This window comes from Solanum verrucosum, unplaced genomic scaffold (genome assembly GCF_900185275.1).
Source record: "Solanum verrucosum unplaced genomic scaffold, falcon-dt-bn FXZP01000261.1, whole genome shotgun sequence".
Classification (NCBI taxonomy): domain Eukaryota; kingdom Viridiplantae; phylum Streptophyta; class Magnoliopsida; order Solanales; family Solanaceae; genus Solanum; species Solanum verrucosum.
In genome coordinates this window covers 9,097,222-9,118,992 of record NW_026019969.1, presented here as the reverse complement: position 1 = coordinate 9,118,992, position 21,771 = coordinate 9,097,222, and the positions used below count along the sequence as shown (strand labels likewise).

Below are 21,771 nucleotides of genomic sequence, written 5' to 3'. Positions count from 1 at the left end.
GAGAATCTTGTTGTTTGACCGAAAAGTAAAACTAAAAATTGAAAGCAAAAATAAAAAAAGAGCTTATTACAAGGGTTTCATTCACCATTCTTATATCTGATATATTTGACGAAAGGTGGAGAGAGTATTTATTACTCTATCATAACTTCTGATAATATTTGGTTGATTGCTTTTGTTACAGAGATTGTAATATATAACTTGCTATACAGTGAATGATAAATACATAAATTGTTAAACGATGAATTAATGATACAACAACTATTAGTATATGGAGAATGTATAATGCATGGATTTGTCATTTGTTATACGGTGAATAAACCATACAATGGCTATTATTTAGAGATTACATATTGTTAGAGCATTTTTGTTTGAAAAGTTTTTATTAATGTATTGTTAATACATGCATGGTTTATCTCACATTTTATTCCATATAAAACAATAGATACGCTATATTAAAACTTATACTCATATGTTTTACAATATCTAGTACCGATTATCATACTACATGAACTTTGTTGTATCAATTTAAAAATAATAATAAGTTTTTCAACCGTAACTAAACCCATATAGTAATATTTATCTTAAACCCTCAATATTTAATAATTACAGTACTTATTTAAAATTACCCACATATTAAAACTCAGTTAAAATAAAGGGGAAAAGAATAGGCGTCTATTGCAATTTAAATGCTAATAAGAGGATCCATATGAAAAACATAAAACTGAAGGGGTTATTTCGACAGAAAATACAAAATAAGTAGAGGACATTAAAACCCTAGCATCGTTCTCCTCTTTAAACCCTTGCAACTTCACTCTTCTTCTTCTTCTTCTTCTTCTTCTTCTCCTGCTGTAATAGAGATGAAGGTTCCGAGGAGGAGTGCCCGTCAGAAAAACTTGCAGAAAGATGCTGAGAAAGAAGAAGCAATTAACTTATTGGAACAAAAGGAGAATACGGAAGAGGTGGTAGAAAGAAGCAAAGATGAAGAAACAGCAGTAGAAGAAGAAAATTTTGTAGAATCCCCTGTTGTTTCTGACGATGATGACGAGGTAATTATGAATAAATTAAAATTAACTCAAGAAACCTTTCAAGAACCCTTTGTACAATTGCGTGCTATGAAAGCATAATGATTAAGCAATGTTTATCATGACTTGCAGGATTAATGCTCTTATTATTAATTGTATAAGCTATGTTAGACATACGTTTAACTTGAAAAGATTCAATTATTATAAGTTTTCTGCTTCTGCTTCCTCTAATTATTGAAAATGCCTCAAGATTCATTATAGCATGACTCTCTATTCTCTAAACATTGATTGGTTTAAAGCTCCTAGTACCATAACTCAGCAAATTTAAATTCGGAATCTTCAAATTTTCTTCAAAAATAGTGGGTTTACATCCCTTTTCCTTAATCAATGAAAATGCCGTTAGTTATATTGTAGTCTAGTGGTAAGAATTGGGTGGAGCTGTCAGCATCGTGACTTCTTAGCATATATCTGAATAGTAACTTGGCCGTGTGCTGGTAATTGAAACAATCTAGGATTGTTGTTCTCAATTAAATCAGATAAATTGATTGTTCCAAGTTTTTATATTGTGCGTGATGGTTGGTCATTATTGTTCCAGGATTTTTCTGATGATGATGGATCACTTGGTGAATCTGGATCAGAAGATAGTCATCTATCCGGGGAAGAGGTACATGGTAATTTCTATTTTTTTTAGGTTGGTGTAAGATAAGTGGGCATACATGCTGCCTCATTTATAGGATTGCGATTAACTGGAACTTTGTTGATCAAAGATGTTCCTCACTTTTGCAGGATGTTTTTGTATCAAGTGATGGTGAAGATTCTTTTGATGCCAAAAGTGATGATGTTAGTGGTAATGGTGCAAGTGGCAGTGGTAGAGATGAGACTGAACATGGTAAAGATGATGATGCTGAAAGCGATGATTCCCGCACAGTAGTTGAAGAGAGCGATTCGTCTGAAGATGAGGTTTGTTTTCCCCCCTGGGGCTAAGAAATGGAAGGAGTCATAAATTGCATTATAGGTGGCAGCACCATTTTATTCTTCGGGTCTCTTTATTTTTACTAGCCCAAACATTGTTGTTTAAATCCATCACTTAAAGCGAGGAAACGATGCAAAGCGAGGGTTATCGATTTATGGGAAAAACTATGAACTTCATGGAAGTGTACATTTCAACAAATGACAGGCAAAGTAATACTAACAAAAAGTGGTCTGTTCTTTGAAGTTTGAACCTCAATTTCAAGGAGTTCGATTGATATCAACAATATTGTAAATTGGATGCTAAAATTTGTAATTATAATTGCTAGTTAATTATTGCAGTACTAAATTCATGTATGTTCAGTATTTCCTGATTCTGTAACTTGTGTGCTTCACTTCCACAAACTGTGCGTTTCACTTCTCACTTTTCGCTTCAAGCCCATGGACCTTGTTGCTTTTTGTATTTTTGTACTTTTGAAAACACTTGGTCAGAGTTGATAATATGATGATACCTTGGTGGAGCCTAAAATATGATGTTGCATGCTGTCCTGTTCTTTCATGTATGAGTGGTCTAAGGATAACTTCTTCTATGAATTTTCTGCTTATTTTTGTAGTTTTTATCTTTCTATTCAATTACATTTTTGTCCTGTCAGGTTGATCCTCGTAATACTGTTGGAGATGTTCCGTTGAAATGGTACAAAGAAGAGGAACATATTGGATATGATCTTGCAGGGAAGAAGATAAAAAAAAAAGAGAGACAAGATAAATTGGACTCATTTCTTGCCAGTGTTGATGATTCCAAGAATTGGTGAGTTAATCATTATCAACACAAGGAGCGTTTAATACTGCCTATCTTGTTGATAATCACCCAAGCATTGCATGTGTTAGACTAGTATTATCCTCCTTTTGGAATGTCAATAGTTCATATCCCCTCTTTCGTTATTTACCCTGGCTTGTAAGTTTGTTCCGAACTATTTAATGTATGAATGGGCTAAGAAAAGGCAACCAGAATAACACTTTATCAAGAAGGTGACATTTCCTTTTTGTGCTTCACTCTTCAAATTAGTTATCACCCTGCTAAGTTTCTTTTCTCTTTAGAGATTTGTGATAAGGTGATCTGTAGATCCATTCTCTTTTGGTTGTTTATGATGTGTGTATATTGTGAATTCAGGCGTAAGATTTATGATGAATATAATGATGAAGAAGTTGAACTCACGAAAGAAGAAGTTAAGGTCATCAAAAGATTACTGAAAGGAAAGGCACCTCATGCTGATTTTGATCCACATGCGGTTCGTGCTCTATAATTACCATTTGGCACTGGAGTTTCTTGCAGGGATACTTGTTCTTGACTTAATCTAACTCATTTACTCTTATTTGTCACTCTGTTCTGCAGCCTTATGTTGACTGGTTTTCCTGGGATGACTCGAAGCATCCTCTTTCTAGTGCACCAGAACCAAAGAGACGTTTTATCCCTTCAAAATGGGAGAGTAAAAAGGTAAGTTCTTTTGATACTTTTTTTCCTGCTTTATTTCTTACTAGTCGGGAGTGATGTTGGAAGTGTATAATCTGCTTTTTCTTGATAACTCATCAGTAGGATCTTATATGGTTAGTTCTCTCCTCCACTTAACTAGGATGTTTCTGAAAGGATCTGTTTCCTCTTTTCGGGTTCAACTTGTCCATGTCTTTATATATTGTATAACTATGTACATGGTTGGTTGATTTTGCTTAATTATGTCACTGATAGCTGATAAGATCCCAGGCAGATGACCTATGTTATATAGGTGTATAAACGAACTTTCAGGAGAAATCGAACTCGTCTTTTGGCTCAAATCAAGTGTTATACTTAAAAGGCAATGTGTACAAGCACATGTACCAGCAGATATACTAATTTTGCAAATATTCCTAGGATATTATCGTCTAGTGTTCCTCTTCTAGTTGTCTTCTCTCAACCTCAATGCTAATAATCCAAGACGGACGCTAATACTGAATAATATCAAAAGATTGTTGCTAGTACTGTTACATTTGTGCCAGGAAACCCAAAAGGAGGGCATTTGGGGTATGGTTACACTAAAATATAAGTCAGTATCAGTAAATTTGAGGGAGTCTTTCTAGGTTTTTGTATGTTCGATGTATTATTGGGATTGACATTTTTTGGTGGTTTTTACGATTGGTGGTGTCTTCTGAACTTACAGGTTGTCCAATATGTGCGGGCAATTCGAAAGGGACTTATAAAATTTGACGAGAAGCCAAAGGAAGAGCCAAGTGCCTACCTCTTATGGGGAGATGATTCCAGTGCAATAGATAGACAAGGGTTGGCATATATTCCTGCTCCAAAACCAAAACTGCCTGGTTTGCAACCTGACCATCCATTCTAGATGATAATTTTGTATATTATCTTTCCTGTTTGCCCTTTTTGCATAAAGTATACTATCCATACCTAACACCTTCCAATTTTCAGGTCACGAGGAGTCTTATAACCCTTCTTTAGAATATATTCCTACACAAGAAGAGATCAATTCTTATCAGCTTATGTTTGAGGAAGACCGACCAAAGTTTATCCCGAAACGGTATTAATGCCTATTTGATTGTTTTATAGTGTGCTCTGTACAGCCGTTATATTTTAATGTCTTAATGCTAACCTTGTCACTGCTTTAGGTTCACATCATTGAGAAATGTTCCAGCATACGAGAAAGCAGTCAATGAAAATTTTGGCCGCTGTTTGGATCTTTATTTATGTCCAAGGGCTCGGAAAAAACGTGTATGTTAAGGATTTGGTCCCTTCTCCCTTCATTTCATCTGACTATTGTTTATGGGGATCAGATCATAATCTGATATCTTTCGCAATAAATCTCTATTTTTGTGCAGATTAATATTGATCCCGAGTCTTTGAAGCCCAAGTTGCCAAGTCGCAAGGATCTCAGACCTTATCCAACCTCGTGTTATCTCGAGTATAAAGGTCATAAAGGTCCCGTTGTGTCGATTTCTACAGAATCTACTGGGCAGTGGATTGCTTCTGGTATGATCTTTTGTCCTGGAGATGTTATGCTTCTTTGTTGGATAAATGCTATCAGATTGAAGTGCTTAGATACTTTTGACTCGTCCATGTGAAGGTTCAAGTGATGGAACGGTGCGCATTTGGGAGGTTGAAACTGGAAGGTGTATCAGGATCTGGGAGCTTGGGGAATCTGTAAGTCATGTCTCCTGGAATCCTTTGCCTGAACGTCCCATATTGGCAGTCTGCATGTAAGTGATTTACTGGAGCATATGATAATTGTTAATCATATTGGTTGGATCTTAAACCACTACCACATAAATGTTGTAGGGGAGAAGATGTATATCTTTTGAATACTGGACTTGGCAATGCAGAAGAACAGAAGAGTCTTGAAGAGCTTTTGCGTGTTGAAACTCCATCAACCCCTGATGACTCTGGTCAGTTTCATTTGAACACTCCGCAATTTGTGTTAGTTATTACTCATTATGTTGCCTAACTCTAGTTATTTTGCTTAGATAATGATAAAACCGCTGTGAATTGGGTTCAAGATGATAAGCACGGGGGAATCAGGTTAAAGCACTTTAAGGTACCTTTCATGCTTCCCATTGATACTTTGTGATGACTCAGGTAATATCACTATGAAATCTCTCCTGTGTAACTCAAATGTTTGTCATTGGATTGTGCAGACTGTTTCTTCAGTTGAGTGGCATCGGAAGGGCGACTATTTCTCAATGCTTATGCCATCTGATATCCTTCATCTGATTTAAATTATTGGCCTGATCTTTCAACATGAGTGCCTGCTTCTCACCCCCTGCCTATGTCTTTATGTTTTATAGTGTCTGTTAAAGGCTTATACATTTTAGGGATAATTACTGCCCTAGACACTTTGGCCAACTAGTTTACAAAGTATGTGCAAAATATATAGGCTGTGCATGCTTATACTAAATATATATAGATACTATACATACCTATACATATAATATACATAATCAGTATATAGGTTGTGTATATTTCGGCCATATTGGTAAATAAGTATTGGCGAACTGTACACATTGGTAAGTTACCTTACATTTTATAGTTGTGTGATGTGATAAATAAAGCATATATGGTTGGTTCTGTATTAATTCTGTATGATCTAGTAGTGGTACCGACGGGCATCTGTTGGTGAAAATGCTTTGGCAAACCGTCCTTAGCATATCCTGTAAGGGCCGTCTTCTTTCGTTTTTTAGAAGTAAACCGTTCTGTTTGTTTGAAAGAGAAGATACATGGACACAGAAAGATCAGGCGGGAGGGTGTTTGTGCGTGTTTCTTGCCTCATTATTGTGAAACTCTTGAGACTGCTTAGTTGATTGTTGTTATTTCTTGACTCTTATCCACCCCAATCAAAAGCAGTTCTGATTCACTTGCTCTCAAAGAAACAGACTCAGAGAATACCATTCAAGCTTCATGGACTTCCAGTTTCAACAGCTTTCCATCCCTCTCGCTCTGCCTTCTTTATTTCAACAAAGAAAAATATTCGTGTTTATGATCTCTTGAAGCAAAAGCTCATTAAGAAGCTAGAGACAGGGGTTCGCGAAGTCTCGTCTATTGCTATTCATCCTGGTGGTATGTCTTGGATGCTCTTTGATGATGTTGTCTGCTAGTCTCTATACTCAACTGGTTAAGATGCTTTTAAAACTTTTTGTGCAGGTGACAATCTTATTGTAGGGAGCAAAGACGGGAAACTGTGCTGGTTTGACATGGACCTTTCATCTCAACCTTACAGAGTTCTCAAGTATGCTCTTTAAATTGATTTTTGTAATTTTAAAAAGTTTTTCTCCGCGTGTTTTGTTGTTTTCATGAATTCAGTCTGGTGACTTAATGGTTACGCCTATTGTGAATTTAAGTCTTGTACTGAAACATGGCAGATTGTGCACACATTTTGCATTTATGCTACTTGATGTGTGCTTGTTTGACATTCCTTTTATCTCAACCTCAAGGAGTTCTCAAACTTGTAATTGGCTTTTGTCTTTTCCAAAAGCTTTTTCTGGATGTGTCTTGTGTTGCTTTTATGAATCCAGTCTAGTGAATTGATGTTTGTGCCTGTTTTGGATTTGAGTCTTGTGCTGATACATGTTAAGTTGTGCACTTAAGTTCTCGTGCTCATGCTATCTTAATTTGATTTGCTTATTGGAAGGATCTTGTTTGAGATAAGTTGCAGGCATTAGATGTCTTCTATTGAAAATATCCACTAGTTCTTCTCTACAAATGTGATTGGTTAGTCTATTCATTCTTTGCTCAACTTGGTCCACAAATGCGCTTATTTGGAGGTTTTTCCATGTTACAGTTGCCATCCGAAGGACATCAACAGAGTGGCCTTTCATCGCTCCTATCCTTTGTTTGCTTCATCTTCTGACGATTGTACGGCATACGTTTTCCATGGCATGGTTTATTCAGATCTAAACCAGAATCCATTGATTGTACCTCTGGAGATTCTTCGTGGTCATGCCAGTGAAAATGGAAGAGGTATGGCCTTACCCTGTCTTTTCAGCATATAATGATTCTACTACAGTACCCACTTGCCATCCTGTCCTACACTGGAGGAAAGAAATATTAATCTGATGAAGCTGCAGCAATTAGTGTTGTATAGTTTCACTTACTCTCAAATACATTTTGATACAATATGTTTGTCAATACATTATTGTATTACGAACCTTTGTCTGGTTGGACCTTTTGAGGTCAAATTTTCCGTGTTAAGACAATAAAGCATCTAGAGGAATACTTAATGTTGCTATAGAAAAAGACAGCTGACAAGATTGATGGTACAAACTCAATCATGGCCGTCCTGGTATTTTTTGGAGGACATATGCCAGAGGGCTAGATTCACTTGAGTTGATGGGTCGAGATTTAAATTTAAGGATCCCCTAGGTGTTTTGCAAGTTCTTAAACTAATCTGTGAAGCAAATTTCAATATTATTTGTAAATTGAGGTCAAATAAAAACTATACTAGTTTGGTCTTGAGTCTTTATTTTATGTGCAATGTGTCTTATACTATATACCAAAGAAAAAGTGGATTTTTTATATAAATGGCTTATGGTGTTGATGGTAATGGGCACCTGCACATGCTACCACTTTGTTGACATTTCTTGATTGCCACTGTCTTCAGGTGTCATGGACTGCAAGTTCCATCCTAGGCAACCATGGTTGTTTACTGCAGGAGCAGACTCTGTGATCAAGCTCTACTGTCACTAAGAAGGTTACTCCAAAATGCATCTATGCTACTGATTGTCGTGTGCATTTGTTTATCTGAAAGAGGAAGACAATACATTGCACTGTATACATTGCTGTGGGGAAATTTTGGAAGTTGCCTGCTTGGACAAAGGGAGGATCAATTGTTCTTTCTCAGACAGGCAAACAATGAATTCCACATATAGATAGAGAAGTTGGCACTGTTCTTTTGTATGATCAAGACGATCACCTCTCGTGTGTGGGAGTGTTCGATGCAATTCACCCAAAGCGGGTTTTTTTTTATGAGAGGAGAACTCTGCTCAAGTTATTCTCATATCAACATTTTCCGTAGAGCTAGGGGCATATGGGCGAAGTACTTAACTCACTGGAGCTCTCCATTATTTTTACCATAAACTGAGTTATCATATTTTTGTAATATTGTTATATTTATGCATGTAAGAAATGGTAAGGATCTTTGGCGATTAGCAACATGACAGTGGAATTTTGAGGAAATTATCTCTGCTGTTCGTGGTCTGTTGGAATTATTTTTTTATCTGATGCAGTCATATATTGTTTGACTAGAATATTGAACTTTTTTTTACAGTTCAACATGGTTTTCTAGTACAACATCCCATAAATTAGTGCTCATATTTTGATTGATCTCTCGGTAAATTACATTTTCCGTACAGATCACCTTGCAAATTTCCCTATCGAGCACTGCTATCACGTGCGACGACCCCCTAGTAGTCTTTGCAGCTATACTATGTATAATCGTTATGATTCCAGAGTATCTATTTACTCATAATGGAGCGTTCTTATTTGAAAAATTCCTTTTAGTTTAATTCCATCCGTCTCTTAGTTCTGGATTTCATAAGGAAAGTGGTTAAGAGTTTTACTAATAACAAGAAGCTTGTTGCAAGTTTCCATAAATAAATGATTTGTAGATATAAATCAAACGTTCTAATTTCAAACTATCAGATAAAATTCGTGTGCAAACACCTATTAAGAATCAAACATGGACCGCATACAAGTTTCTTGTTTGGGCCAACAGCATCTTATAAATAGGGGTTATTATTTGGGCTCACAACCATCGGTCTGGTCTGCGTCTGAACTCTCACGTCAAATTTTCTGGTACTCATCACTGTTAAGTCTTCTCTCTCATCTGAACACACATAACAGGGTCATCTCCATCAACACAAACTGGGTATTGCAAATCCCTTTCCAGGGTGTGCCTATTCAAATAATACAATATAGAACATAAAGACTGAAATTAGATGCAGAGCAACTGTACAAAGTAGCGTGTACTGTTTCCTTTGCTGGTATATAGGTAATGTATGAAGGCGTCACGCTAACTGAGCCAATCATGCTCCTATTTCCTTTGCTTATGCGCCCACATTCTACTGCAAGAGTTGAACTGCTGCTATTGATGGTATCTTTTCCCTCAGTTTCTGAGTTACAGCCACACGAACGGTCATTACACCAGCTGCAGGACCTGTGATTCGGACTTTAACTATTGGCTCCTCAATTGCCACAAGTTCTAAACTTCCACCAGCTGCCCCAACAAGATATGGCCGTATCTCTTCAAGAACCTAAAATAGTTGCAACAGAAAAATAGAGTAAGAAGATTTGCGGGAAGAAACAAAGATTATTGAGCACACATTTATTTAATCTAGTCAGAGGCTCAGAGTTAGCGACAATTTAATCAATAGGTATAGCTGTTGAAGTGCTGAAGTCTAAGATCACATTGTGAACATGCCGATGCCATAGATACTTCTTGTTTTTCACAGACAAGACAAACAAGCATTAGTTATGACAAAGTAGTTTCTATGCTTCGACTGCAACAACATCTAGGTGCACATATTAAGCAAATCATACAGTACCAGTGAAGCACATATTGCTCTTCCAACTCCAGTATTTCTTTTTAATAAATAATCTTAGATTTATAAGTACTTGCACTAAGCCAGTGCGATAAATCATAATTACAGATCGTGCAGATCCCTTATATCTAAAATTGCATCAATGTTATGTGCAATAACCAGTGTTATCAAAGGCGAAAAGCGCAAAAAAGCTCTAAGGTTTGTGAGGGCTTTAAGCGCAAATAAAGTGTGGGCTTTAATGAAAAATGCGCAAAGGGAGAAAAGAATACAAATATATATGTTTCGTCCAAGACTAATAATTATAAACATGAATGACAAATATATGACCAAAGAAATTGAAAAAAAATTATGATAAAGTGAAATATCAATTATTTAGTGTCACTTCTTCATACGAGGCTCATTGGCAAGTAAACGTTTGCCTTAGAACCTTGATGACAACATTGAAACGCACATAAAGCGAGTCGAAGCGCTCAACACGTTTTGAGCCTCGCTTCAGGGCTTAAGCGCGCCTTTGATAACACTGGCAATAACTAGCCCCCAAGGCCTAGCTCGAGTGGCAAAAGGTCGAGGATTTGTGGCTTAGGTCGCAGGTTCAAGCCCCACACCATGCAAAGCGAAACTTGATATTTAAGTGGAGAAGGGTAGGGGGGGGGGGGGGGCATTATCCACCGAGTTTAGAAAGCTGTGATTGGTCCAAAGGGCGGGTCACAAACGGATTTCTCGGTCATCAAAAAAAATAAAAAATCATGTGCAATAACTAAGTTGCACCAAAAGGCTAGTAAAATAAGACATCTTTATTTAGGCTATGTAAATTTCTCCTATGGCCTTCAAAAATTCTGTCATTCCAACTCCATCATTTTAAACCTCTTTTACTGCTAATCATAAGATCTCTGAGGGTCAGCGGCAAAAAATTCGGAACTCAGTTAATAATTGGCCCGCATTCCTCTACCTTTCCACTTAATACCAAGCTTTAGTCTGTGGTGAGGGCCATCCGTGACGTGCGCCTAACCCACACATTATGTGCTACTCTCTTACCACTAGATCAAAGCCCTGGAGCAACTCCATAATCCAAATATATCTTATGAAAATCATGTGAAATGCACAGTTCAATCACACCTAATGCCAAGCTCTCAAACAAAATTAATGAATCAGCTACTTATTGGAGTCAGAAGAAACAATATAATCATGCCACAATTTCCTCCCATAGGTCATTCAGGATGAGCTTCAAATGGAAGTGCAACCTACTACTTCCAATTCATGACTGAGCCAGTCTAACTCAATGAGTTTCTTAATGCTGGATTTCATAAGGGCAGAGGCTAGAGTCTCATAACAAGAAGGCAGTGTCGATAAGTGTTGCAAGTTAACAGATTCTCTAATAGAGGAAAAAGGGAAGCTCCACTCCGGTGTGGAGGCTTCTGTAGCGAATCTTGAGAACACTGAAGGAACACAATCAATCTAATGCAGCAGACAACTCCCCATGGAGTAGTAAGGTCAGCTCTTGGCACTATTGCAACAGACTCAAGTATGTGGTCTGCCTATCCAGGAAGGGAGCATAGCTGGTTCAGCCAACTTTGAAGGTAAAAATGGCATGTTCTTCTTATGAACTAAGTAATTATACATGACAACTTTACTGGTTTAGAAGAACCATCAATAGTTGGATCTGGGGCAACAGGTCATAATACTTCCAATTAATATTAGTAACAAACATGGAATCACTTCTAATATTTCATCACATTACCCAACAGATATAAGGTGGGGGGGGGACCAGAACATAATTAGAATGGTCTTGTTCTTGAAACAACTCTGAGACTTTCCGTTTCTTAGTGCCACAAACTAGAAGGTCCTAGATCAATGGATTTATAAGTTGAGAAATCATTCAAAATAATCTATAACTACATAATCCAATATCAATTTGCATGACGACAAAGTAATCTAGGACTGACTTAATTAGTCCAAGTCTCCAAGATGTGTTGAAGATCATATAATTCAGCTTTGCAGTTTCGAAAGGATTGTGTCAGTTGTATGTAAGACATATAAATAACGGAGAGAAGCAGCTACCTTCTCTATGTTTTCTTCATTAAGCTCAAGGCCAGTTTCTTCATCTGGTACTGCTTCAACCGCAACAATCTCTGGTATCTTTTCCATCAAACGACGTTCAATTCCCAATTTCATTGTCGTGACTGAACTTGGACAGGATCCACACGCTCCTTGTAGTTTTAGCTTTACAACATTGCCATCAATTTCATGCAATGCAACGTTTCCTCCATCTGAAATCAGATATGGTCGAATTTCATCCAGCACACTCTCAATGTTTTCTGAAGTAAGCGGTAACTCTACTGCTGAATTTGGCTCTACTGCTGAATTTGGAGTTGCAACAGCCTTTACAACTGCACCAAGAGCCAACAAGCAAATCATTTCAGATTCTACACAGAGTCTCAAAACATTTATTAGCAAGGTTGAAACTACTACCGCTAACTCTAAGTATTCCATCGAACAAAGAACAATAACATTGTGACCTAATCTTAAAAACCAACAGGCTAAGCTAATAAGAACCTTTGTTATCCTTTCCGGTATATTAATATAGAAGAGATAAATTTAGGGCCTTGCGGTTTCCAATCATCCAAGTAAGTGATTATCTGAAAATTCATTACAAACTAATCAATTTCAATAATATAACAGTTAGTTAATTCCACAGAAGGCTAAAATCTTTTTAACATATTGGTTCTGAACATAAAAATGATTTAAGCAAAATTTCCAATTAAAACAGGTAGCAAGGAAAAAAATCCCCATATTTTTCGGTACAAGCTATAATATAAAATACAAATTAACGATATTGTATTCATGAAGGTAAAAGGAAACAAAAAGCACACCTCGATACTGTGAAGCTCTACGCAGGGAGCGCGGTAATGAATTGGGCCTAGTCCGAGAGGAAACTCGAGTTCCAAAGAAACCCGAAATCTGCAGAGTAAAGGCAGATGGTTAGGCAAATGAAAAAAGACAAAATTCGACGGCAAGACGATATACCTTGAGAGGAGGAGGAGGAAGAAATAGAGTGGCGGTGGAAGAAAAAGGAGAGCATGATGAAGATGAAGATGGAGAATCTAGGGTTTGTAAACTTCTAGAAACATATGAAGAAGAAGGAGTTGGAGGATTCAATAGCATGGCTGATTGCATCTCTTTGTATCAAATTATCCAATTAAATCAAATTCACCAACTGCAAATTTGATGATTGTTTCTGAAAATCACAAATAATTTGATTACTTTCTCTCACTTCCCTTCTTGTTTTTTTTCTTTGTTTTCCCTTTTTCTTCTATTTGTATTTTGTGGACCGGAAAATTTAATTTATTTTTTGTGTGTCCATCTTTATTTTTGTTTTGCTCTCATTTTTATACTTTTTTTTCCACTTTTTTCACCCGATGTTCGGAGCCCACATTAGAGCTCCGACTAAATCTGGATCGCGCTCTACAGGGCCCATTCGGGGGTGACGCTCCCAATAAGATTTTCTTTATACCCAAGGCTCGAACCTGAGACCTCTGGTTAAGGGTGAAGCACTCTCACCAATGCACCACAACCCATGTTGGTCTTATTTTTATACTTGCCACTCACTCTATCCATCCATTTTAATCGTGTGCTTTTCTTAAGTCAATTTAATTAATTTTTAAAGTTAAATTAATTTGATTAATTTATTATATAGCTATTCAAAAATTATACAATAAATTGCAATTTTTTGTATATTAATATGATGAAAAATAATCCCTCCGTCCACTATTGTTTGTCAGATAAACTAAAACTAGTTATCCAAAATTAATTGTCATTCAAGAAACAATTAGTCACTTTTTTTCTAATTCTGCCCTTAATAATTACCTAACTATTGGTTTCAAAAAGTAGTCATTTTAAAGTTACAAGACTATTTTAATGTGTAAAAAATTGTTTTTATAGTTTTCAAAAAGTACAAATCATTTTAATAATGATTGATAATAGTGTTATATTAGTCAAATTGCACCTTATATTAAATTTTTCTCAAGGATTGTGCATGATCTTATCCTGACAAACAATAGTGGACAGAGGGAGTACATCGTAAAATGTTGATCAAAATTCTTAAAGTTTAACTCTAAAAAAAAGGAAAATATAACAATTATAAGTAGATGGAGGAAATATTAGGTTTTGGTCTTTTGGAGCATGTTTGGATTTGTCTTTTCTACCGGAATTTTCTTTTATAAAATCGCAGTTGTACCATCACTAAAAAAGAAAACGAAAAATACTTTGATGCCCCCTACTTTTGTAATAGTTCTCCTTCTAATTAAAAAATTTCTTTTTACCTCTACAATGACTTATGCAATTTTCCATTAAAAATGAAGAATTAGTTTCTTCTTAATTTTAGCTAGGATAATTTACATTCTACCATAATTTCTTTCGACACTTTGTTGTACTCTTGATCGGAAAAACAAAACTAATAATGAAATCATTTTTCTCGAATTTCCCTTCAAAATTTTATGATTTCAGGTTATATATAGACGGTATAAATATTTTCAGTAATATATTACTCCATGTTGTGTGCATGCGCGCATTACCTTCGAGTAATTTAACTGTATAAATATTTTACCCAACACATAAAATTCAAATTAGCTCATACATATATAAAACAGGAATAACAAAGTATAGTACTCCTCTTCTAGAACATTGACACATGGAAATATTGAAAAATTATAAAATATAAAACTTTGAGAGGAACCAAAAAAAAGAGCATCACTATACACAAACACACGAATTAAAAAGATGATGGTGTTTCCTCAGGCTTGAATCTCAACGAAAAATCCAGAAGAAGAAAAAATTAAGTTACATCAAGCAACGATATATAGTAATTAGTGTACGTAGTTCTTCTCATTATTAAGTATTAATTCTCTTCATTTCAGAAAAGATGAGAAGAAGCAAAAAGTGGATTATCAACACTAGTAGAACTTCTTTTTTTCCTTGAAAACAACTCTGCAATAAGTGGAATGATGGGCTTCTTCTTCATTGTCTTCTTTTTTTCCTTTTTCTTCCCAAGCAAACCTAGATCTGTTTCTCCAATCGTTAACATCTCTGCTAATGTTGGTGATGATGATTCCCATTTCACTGATCTCATCATTTCCTTTTTCTTATTCCCATAATCTTCGTTGTTGACTTTCACTGATTTTGCTGCTGCCATTGCACCTGCAATATATATGTATGTTGTTAGTTAGGGAACTGAACTCATAACTTTAGATAAAAATTTCAAATATAATAATAATGTTTATTAAGTAATTATTAAAATTATGGATCTGTCTCTAACCTGCGTGAGTTGCTTCAGCTTGAGCCAATTTGGACATGTTCTTATGAAGCTCTGCGTTTAAAGAAGCTAATGCGATTTCAGTTTCAGATTCTCTTGCTTTCATAAGCTTCAATTCTGCCTTTGTTTCTTCGAGCTCAGTTTCTAGCTTCTTCAGTGCTTCCACAACAATAGGATCATTCAAATCTTGAGGACTTGGTGAAGAAGCAGATTTCCATGACGTGGCACTTAAAACAATTTCTTGAGAATTAGCACTTGTAGGAGAATAATTGTTTGTATTCCATGGACTTTCTTGAGTTGGAAATGTGAAAGGCTTTGGAGAATAGATTTCTTTAGCCAAAAATCGTTCACCGAAGATGGCTACGGCTTCTTTGACGGAGCGAAAAGGGCGTGAAGAATCAACGTTGGAATGATAATCCATGGCTGATGATGATAATTTTGGTGTTATTTCCATGGTGTTTTAATTTGTTTGAAAGGTTGAAAGATATGGAAAGGAGAGAGATATGTGAGACAATATTATTATTATTATTATTGGATCATGATTGCTATAAGGTTGAAAGAGTTTTCTTTGCTTTTACTTCAAATATATTCAGTTATAAGAGATTTTGATAATGGAGATTGGTCTAGTGTGGGGTGGAGTGTATATGTAAGTAGCTAGTCTAATGGCAAGCTGGTGAATTAGAGATCATATATATGGATATAGAGAGATACTGTTGTTTGAAGATTAAGTTTTTAGGGATTTTGAAGTTGGAAGAAGTTGACTCCTCAACTACCAAGCAAATGAATTAAGGTTTTATCTTTCTCTTTTTATTTGTTCCTTAGGTTTGATATCTGTATTAAATCTCGATTAATTTAGATTTGCATCATGTAAAATCTATTAAAGGAAGTAAGTGTGCTTCCTAACAAAAATTTTCGTATAGTACTAATAAGATTTTTATTTAGTACTCCCTTCGTCCTATTAATGTGGCACCATTTGACTTAATACGATATTTAAAAAAAAAAAAGATTTTTGGAACTTGTGGTTTAAAACAATTTTTAGATATTTGTGTGGCTGAAAATATTTTCATGAAAGGTAAAATGGATATTTTAAAATTAAATTATTTCTAATTATAGTAAAATGATATTCTTTTTGAGATGAACAAAAAAATGAAAGACTGTCACATAAAATATGAGACGAAAAAAATAGTATTTAACTCACATATACACAGGGGGTGCCAACAAAATGTATATATTTTAACATGTTGTAATTAATTATTTATCTTATTTTCCAATTATTAATGTCACTAAAAATAAAAGATATTTTTATATTATCAGTATAGCTAAATTAAACTACTTTAAGTATGCAATAATAACGGTATGAATTACGTACTTACTTTAAGAAGTAGCATATCTCCATCCATTTTCTTCTTGCGGTGGTTACATATTAACATACTGCAGCCTTTTGTCTTCATAAGCAACATGCAAATTTTTGTTGATAAAAATACATATCAATTGACTATGATTTGTTAGTAGTTTCTTGATTTTTCGAATGTTTTATTTTTTCGAAGCTTGTACACTTTTATTTACAATGTAATGGTATAAAAATTGAGGAAAGCAAAAGAATTGAGAAAATCAACGAAAATTGAAAATAAAAAAAATGTATGTCAGTTTGATTTATAAATTTAATAAATCGACGTAACTAATTTAGTAATTTTTAATACAATAAAAAAGCCAATTTAACGTATTAAGCCAGTCAGAAAGTACGTGAGTTAACAATAATACAGTCCCACGTCTAAGGCCTCGTTTGGTCATGTGAGAGAAAATCATGATATGAAATCATATAAAATGAAGTTGAAGTTTTGTTTGGACATGTAATTTGAATTTTTAAGTCGTAGTTCTTGCTCATAACACAAAAAAGCTCATAAGTTGTGAAAACTATCAAAATCGCTCTAATTCTTTATACAATCTTACCAAATGAGCAAAAATATAATACAATATCACAAAGCTAATTCAAGAAAAAAATACAACGTTTATTAATTGAATTTTAGTTCAATAAAAAATAAAACTTAACATGTGTTGTAGTGTTCTGCTCTTTATTAAGATCCTCTCACATAGTACTGTCAATCTCCTCGCATTGAACATGCATTTCTCGATCAAATGACCGGAAATAAACCAATATTGTTACTTTGAGTTGTCTGTTAGTCAATACCAGTAATAACTATATCATTATGCTCATATTCCGTAAATATTTCATCATTCTCTTGATATTCTTGCAAAAATTATATAACATTGCACGAGATATGACAATTTCACTTGTGTGTCAATGATTGACATAATGGTTCATGTTTTATTTCAATGAGAAATCAAAAGTTCATTTGATCAGATTGCACGATCTCATTCACATCCTTTGAAATCCTGAGAATGATAGCATAATATTTTGTATGAAGCTAAAAGTCATTTGTTTGAAAACCAATATTAAAAATATAATATTTATCTATCAATAAAAATAACATTTTTTTATAATTATTTTTTTAAAAAAAACACATAACGGAAATGAGATAATTTCGTGTAAACAAACTAATATTATTTTAAGAGATGACTTTTTTCCAAAAGTTTGGAATGGGTAGGGGTGTAATTTACCATCATGTGATGGAAATAGAAATTGATAAGAGTATAATATCAACTAGTATAAATTTTGTTACATAATCATATAAATAATAGTAGAGTAGTTGATAGATATAAAATGGTGAGTTTTTTTAAAAATAAAATATAAATTTGTGAGTTAATTTTTATATTTTAAAAATGTAATACTATAATATCAAATTCTCAATTTATTTTTTTATATAAAAAATCATAAAATAAAAATTCGTGTCCAAAACATTAATTTTTAAAATTTCAAATCACCTAGATGAAATCAAATGCACACGGTACTAAACATGACCGCGTACAAGCTAGGCCAACAGCATCGACCGTTTTTATTTGGGCTCACAACCATCGGTCCGGTCTGCGTCTGAACTCTGGCGATCAAATTTTCTCTCTGCTACTGTCTCACCATTGTTACTTCTTTCACTTTGTATTTACTTCTGTCTCCCGCCCATTTTCTTCTATGGCACCGAAGAAGAAACCTCAATCATCCAAAGGCAAAGGTTCTTCTTCCACAGGTCCCAAATTGCAAATTTCTGCCGAGAACGAGAATCGCCTCCGACGATTGTTGCTTAATTCAGGCCGCTCCACTCAGTCTCCGAATCCTATTCCAGCAGAGGATGCTCTCTCAAAAGCGCAGAAGGCCAAGAAACTTAGTTCTATCTACGAAAAGCTTTCTTGCGAGGGCTTTACCAATGAGCAAATTGAACGTGCTTTATCCGCTCTCAAGGTACTATACTAATCAAGAAAACGTCCATCTTTCCAATCACAAAATTTAATGATCAATTTAACGGTGTAATTTCAAGAAATATACATGATTACTGTTTTTGACACATAGAATGTGTTCCTTTTTAGTTATTTGGAGATATAATCAGACACGTTCTCTCTGAAATAGTTTTTAATAATATTTACCATTTCAAAAAAATTACAAAGGAGAGAGCCACGTTTGAAGCTGCTTTAGATTGGCTATGCTTGAATTTGCGAGGAAATGAGCTTCCTCTGAAGTTTTCAAGTGGTACCTCCCAATTGAACGAAGGTATTGATTAAAAAAGTTCTGTTTAATTTCCAGACTCAGCCATATTGAGGAATTTTGTGTTAAGGAGAAAGAAGTTAAGTTCATGAATATGCATTTTTTGCAGGTTCTGTTGGTATCATATCAACTGCTCGACAAGATTGGGTTCCTTCAGCAGATTCATCTGTGGCAGAAGTTAAAGATGAGAAAATACCTAAAGTTTCAGTTGTGCCGAAGGGTCGAAGTGATAGTGAATCTCTACGTACAGTTGAACGCGCACAAGCTGATTGGATCCGTCAGTATATGGAACAACAGGAAGAGGTATTTATACAGTTCTATTTGATACTTCTAGTTCGACTGGCGGGTACAATGGGTCTGTGGTGCTAAATTACTGCACTGTGTATGATTTCAGCTTTTGTGAATTATCTGTCTACAGTGAGACCAAAGGTAACTGACAAAGGTTCTGCAGGAGAGTGGCTATGCCTAGTTAGCTACTGCATGCTTAACACTTCTAACATATTGTTTTTGTTTCACAGCTACCTGTTGTCTTAGAAAAATATAACTAAGATTCATGATAAAGAATTAGGACGTGATGCTGTTCCCTCAATGCTGCTCGGACTCTTCAAAAATGTCGATGAGTGTGTGTCGGATCCTCCAAAAATAGCGTATGTTTGAAGGATCAGACACGGGTGCGGCAACATTTTTGGAGAATCCGAGCAACTTAGCTCTCCCTCCTAGATTTCATCATCACTTGCTCTAGTTTAATCCATATACTTTTTGCTGTTTTTGGTTAGCTCCCTGAGCTGAGTACTGTAACAATTTATTGGAGCTACATCTACTTATCTTTGTGACTTTCTCATCCGTTTGATGCCATCAATGAAACACCTTATTTCATCAAAAAAAGAAAAGAAGAATTAGGGCACGAGTCCTGACCTAAGGCAGCTAGACTTCGTCGAAATCTATCTTTAATCCCATTTCAATCTGAAACAAATTCTCTGTTTTTTAATCTTAAAGTTTCCCAATATTAAAGATCTAAAAGCCACTGAAATTCAAAGTGTGCAACGCTGAGTCTATACATTCTTCTTTTACTATGCATTTGCAGGATGAAGCTGAAAGTTGGGAATCTGGTTTTTTTGACGATGGTTCCCTAGAGCAGGTAAATCTCATGGCAACTTTTTCCATGTTTCTACACTAATAAATCATCAGTACACTTGCTTTGTGTCACACAGCCTCTTTAGTAATGACTATCTGATGATGTAGGCTTTCCTTTTATCGGTATCCATTTCCCAGTTCATTGTAGTAGTATGTTCAGGCTTTGGGTTGGGCTGGTGGATGGAGTAGATACATGGTTTACATTCTTGGAAGGCTTGTATGGCTATTTCTCTTGCGAAAATGACATGTTTATGTAAAGTTGAATCTGGATATTATAACAGTTAGTTCCTTAAAGCATTTTCCCCTTTTTCCTGTTGTAGCGAATTGAATTTTGTCTTATCAGAGTAGATATAGTATCAATATCCCTCAAAACACTTGTTACTCAAAGAATATGAAAAGCATGCTACTGGTCTTGATTCATGTTTTGTTCGTCAACAGGTCCCGCGGAAAAAACGTAGTGTTGAGTCCATTGTTCAAGAATTTCATACTGCTAGGCTGGAAGCTATTCATGCAAAAGAGTGCGGTGACAAAAAGGGCCAGGAACAAGCCAGCCGAACCATTCGGAAGATCAAGCAGGAGATATCTTCTCTAGGTTGAAAACTTTTGATATTGTGCTTTCATTCCATTACTTTAGCAAGTTTAACTTATGACATTTATTATAGGACTACCGGATGAAATCCTGGAATCTGCACATGAAAGTGCTTCCGTCCATGCGGTGTTAGACATGTCCTCAGAAAAACTTGATGTTGACGATGTTACTTCACACAATTTCAGAACGTCCGATATTCATGAACATGAGATAGGAATGGACGAAGTGTCTGTCAATAACAGCTCTAATGAGTTCATCGAAGACAATCCATCAAGTGTTCCTTTAGGTGACAAGGCGGCTTCAGGAGGAGAACCAGAAGACATAGAGCTTGGTGATTTCTTATTTGAAGAAGATTCCTCCGCTGATGTGTTGGCTACTGTACTAGAACTGCAGAAGAAAGAAAAGATGAGAGAGTTATGCAGTCAGAAAAACTTGGAGAAGTTAGAAGGTATATGGAAAAAGGTAAAAGTCTGGTACCTGATCTTATGAGTTGGTTGTAAATTTTTCACTGTAGATTATAATCTAGAGCACCTCTTTAGTTACCTAAAAAACAAAGAAGATTTGGAGCTCCTCTATTGGTATAAAGAAGGATATAATAGGAAAAAGATTCCTGATCAGTAGTTTTAACTTAAATAAGGTAGCCTCTTAAAGTGAACAAAGTATGTTTTCATTGTTTTCCTTTTCAATGTAGTTACTTTGACAGGATAAGGTGTAACTTGTCTCTGTTTTTATTAGATTTGAAACAACCGATAGTGTTATTGCATCAAAGGGTGTGGCATAACGGTTAATGAAGTTGGTTGAAACCTTGTTGGAGACCAAGGTTCAAATTCCAAGACAAAAAAACCTAGGTGATTTCTTCCAATCTGCCTAAGCCTTGGTGTGCTGAGTTATCTGGTACTCGTGTAAGTTGGAGGTAGCAGGTATCCCTGGAATAGTCAAGTGCGAGCAAACTGGTACAGAAATTATTGTTTTAGAAAAAAAGAACTGTTAAGGTAAATTGATACTGGTAAGAAGGTTAATC

At 35.3% G+C, this 21,771-nt stretch overlaps 4 protein-coding genes across 4 annotated transcripts in view; 2 read left to right on the top strand and 2 right to left on the bottom strand.

Moving 5' to 3' along the window:
• The first annotated feature begins 754 nt into the window (after positions 1-754).
• LOC125815619 (ribosome biogenesis protein BOP1 homolog) lies at positions 755-8,700 on the top strand. Its single transcript, XM_049495135.1, has 18 exons — positions 755-1,046; positions 1,618-1,686; positions 1,809-1,982; positions 2,645-2,799; positions 3,163-3,280; positions 3,385-3,486; positions 4,184-4,340; positions 4,450-4,558; positions 4,647-4,749; positions 4,857-5,007; positions 5,102-5,234; positions 5,314-5,420; positions 5,499-5,569; positions 5,670-5,730; positions 6,361-6,588; positions 6,673-6,757; positions 7,310-7,488; positions 8,129-8,700. Exons 1-18 carry the CDS (start codon positions 858-860, stop codon positions 8,212-8,214), a joined length of 2,277 nt encoding a protein of 758 aa, XP_049351092.1. The 5' UTR covers positions 755-857; the 3' UTR covers positions 8,215-8,700.
• A 678-nt stretch (positions 8,701-9,378) lies between these two features.
• Positions 9,379-13,423, bottom strand: LOC125816108 (nifU-like protein 2, chloroplastic). Its single transcript, XM_049495701.1, has 4 exons — positions 13,092-13,423; positions 12,938-13,025; positions 12,126-12,454; positions 9,379-9,779 (listed from the first exon to the last, which is right to left on the bottom strand). Exons 1-4 carry the CDS (start codon positions 13,239-13,241, stop codon positions 9,588-9,590), a joined length of 759 nt encoding a protein of 252 aa, XP_049351658.1. The 5' UTR covers positions 13,242-13,423; the 3' UTR covers positions 9,379-9,587.
• Positions 13,424-14,971: 1,548 nt separating this feature from the next.
• On the bottom strand, positions 14,972-15,804 carry LOC125815915 (WEB family protein At3g51220). Its single transcript, XM_049495490.1, has 2 exons — positions 15,379-15,804; positions 14,972-15,260 (listed from the first exon to the last, which is right to left on the bottom strand). The coding sequence occupies exons 1-2, from the start codon at positions 15,794-15,796 to the stop codon at positions 14,977-14,979; spliced, it is 702 nt and encodes a 233-aa protein (XP_049351447.1). The 5' UTR covers positions 15,797-15,804; the 3' UTR covers positions 14,972-14,976.
• A 2,539-nt stretch (positions 15,805-18,343) lies between these two features.
• LOC125816556 (DExH-box ATP-dependent RNA helicase DExH7, chloroplastic) overlaps positions 18,344-21,771 on the top strand; it is a 31,276-nt gene continuing 27,848 nt past the window's right edge. The window contains exons 1-6 of the mRNA XM_049496171.1: positions 18,344-18,727; positions 18,931-19,033; positions 19,137-19,330; positions 20,112-20,165; positions 20,600-20,753; positions 20,824-21,212. Of these exons, the coding sequence (XP_049352128.1) occupies positions 18,461-18,727; positions 18,931-19,033; positions 19,137-19,330; positions 20,112-20,165; positions 20,600-20,753; positions 20,824-21,212 (1,161 nt within the window). The 5' untranslated portion in view covers positions 18,344-18,460. The remainder of the gene's footprint in view (positions 18,728-18,930; positions 19,034-19,136; positions 19,331-20,111; positions 20,166-20,599; positions 20,754-20,823; positions 21,213-21,771) is intronic.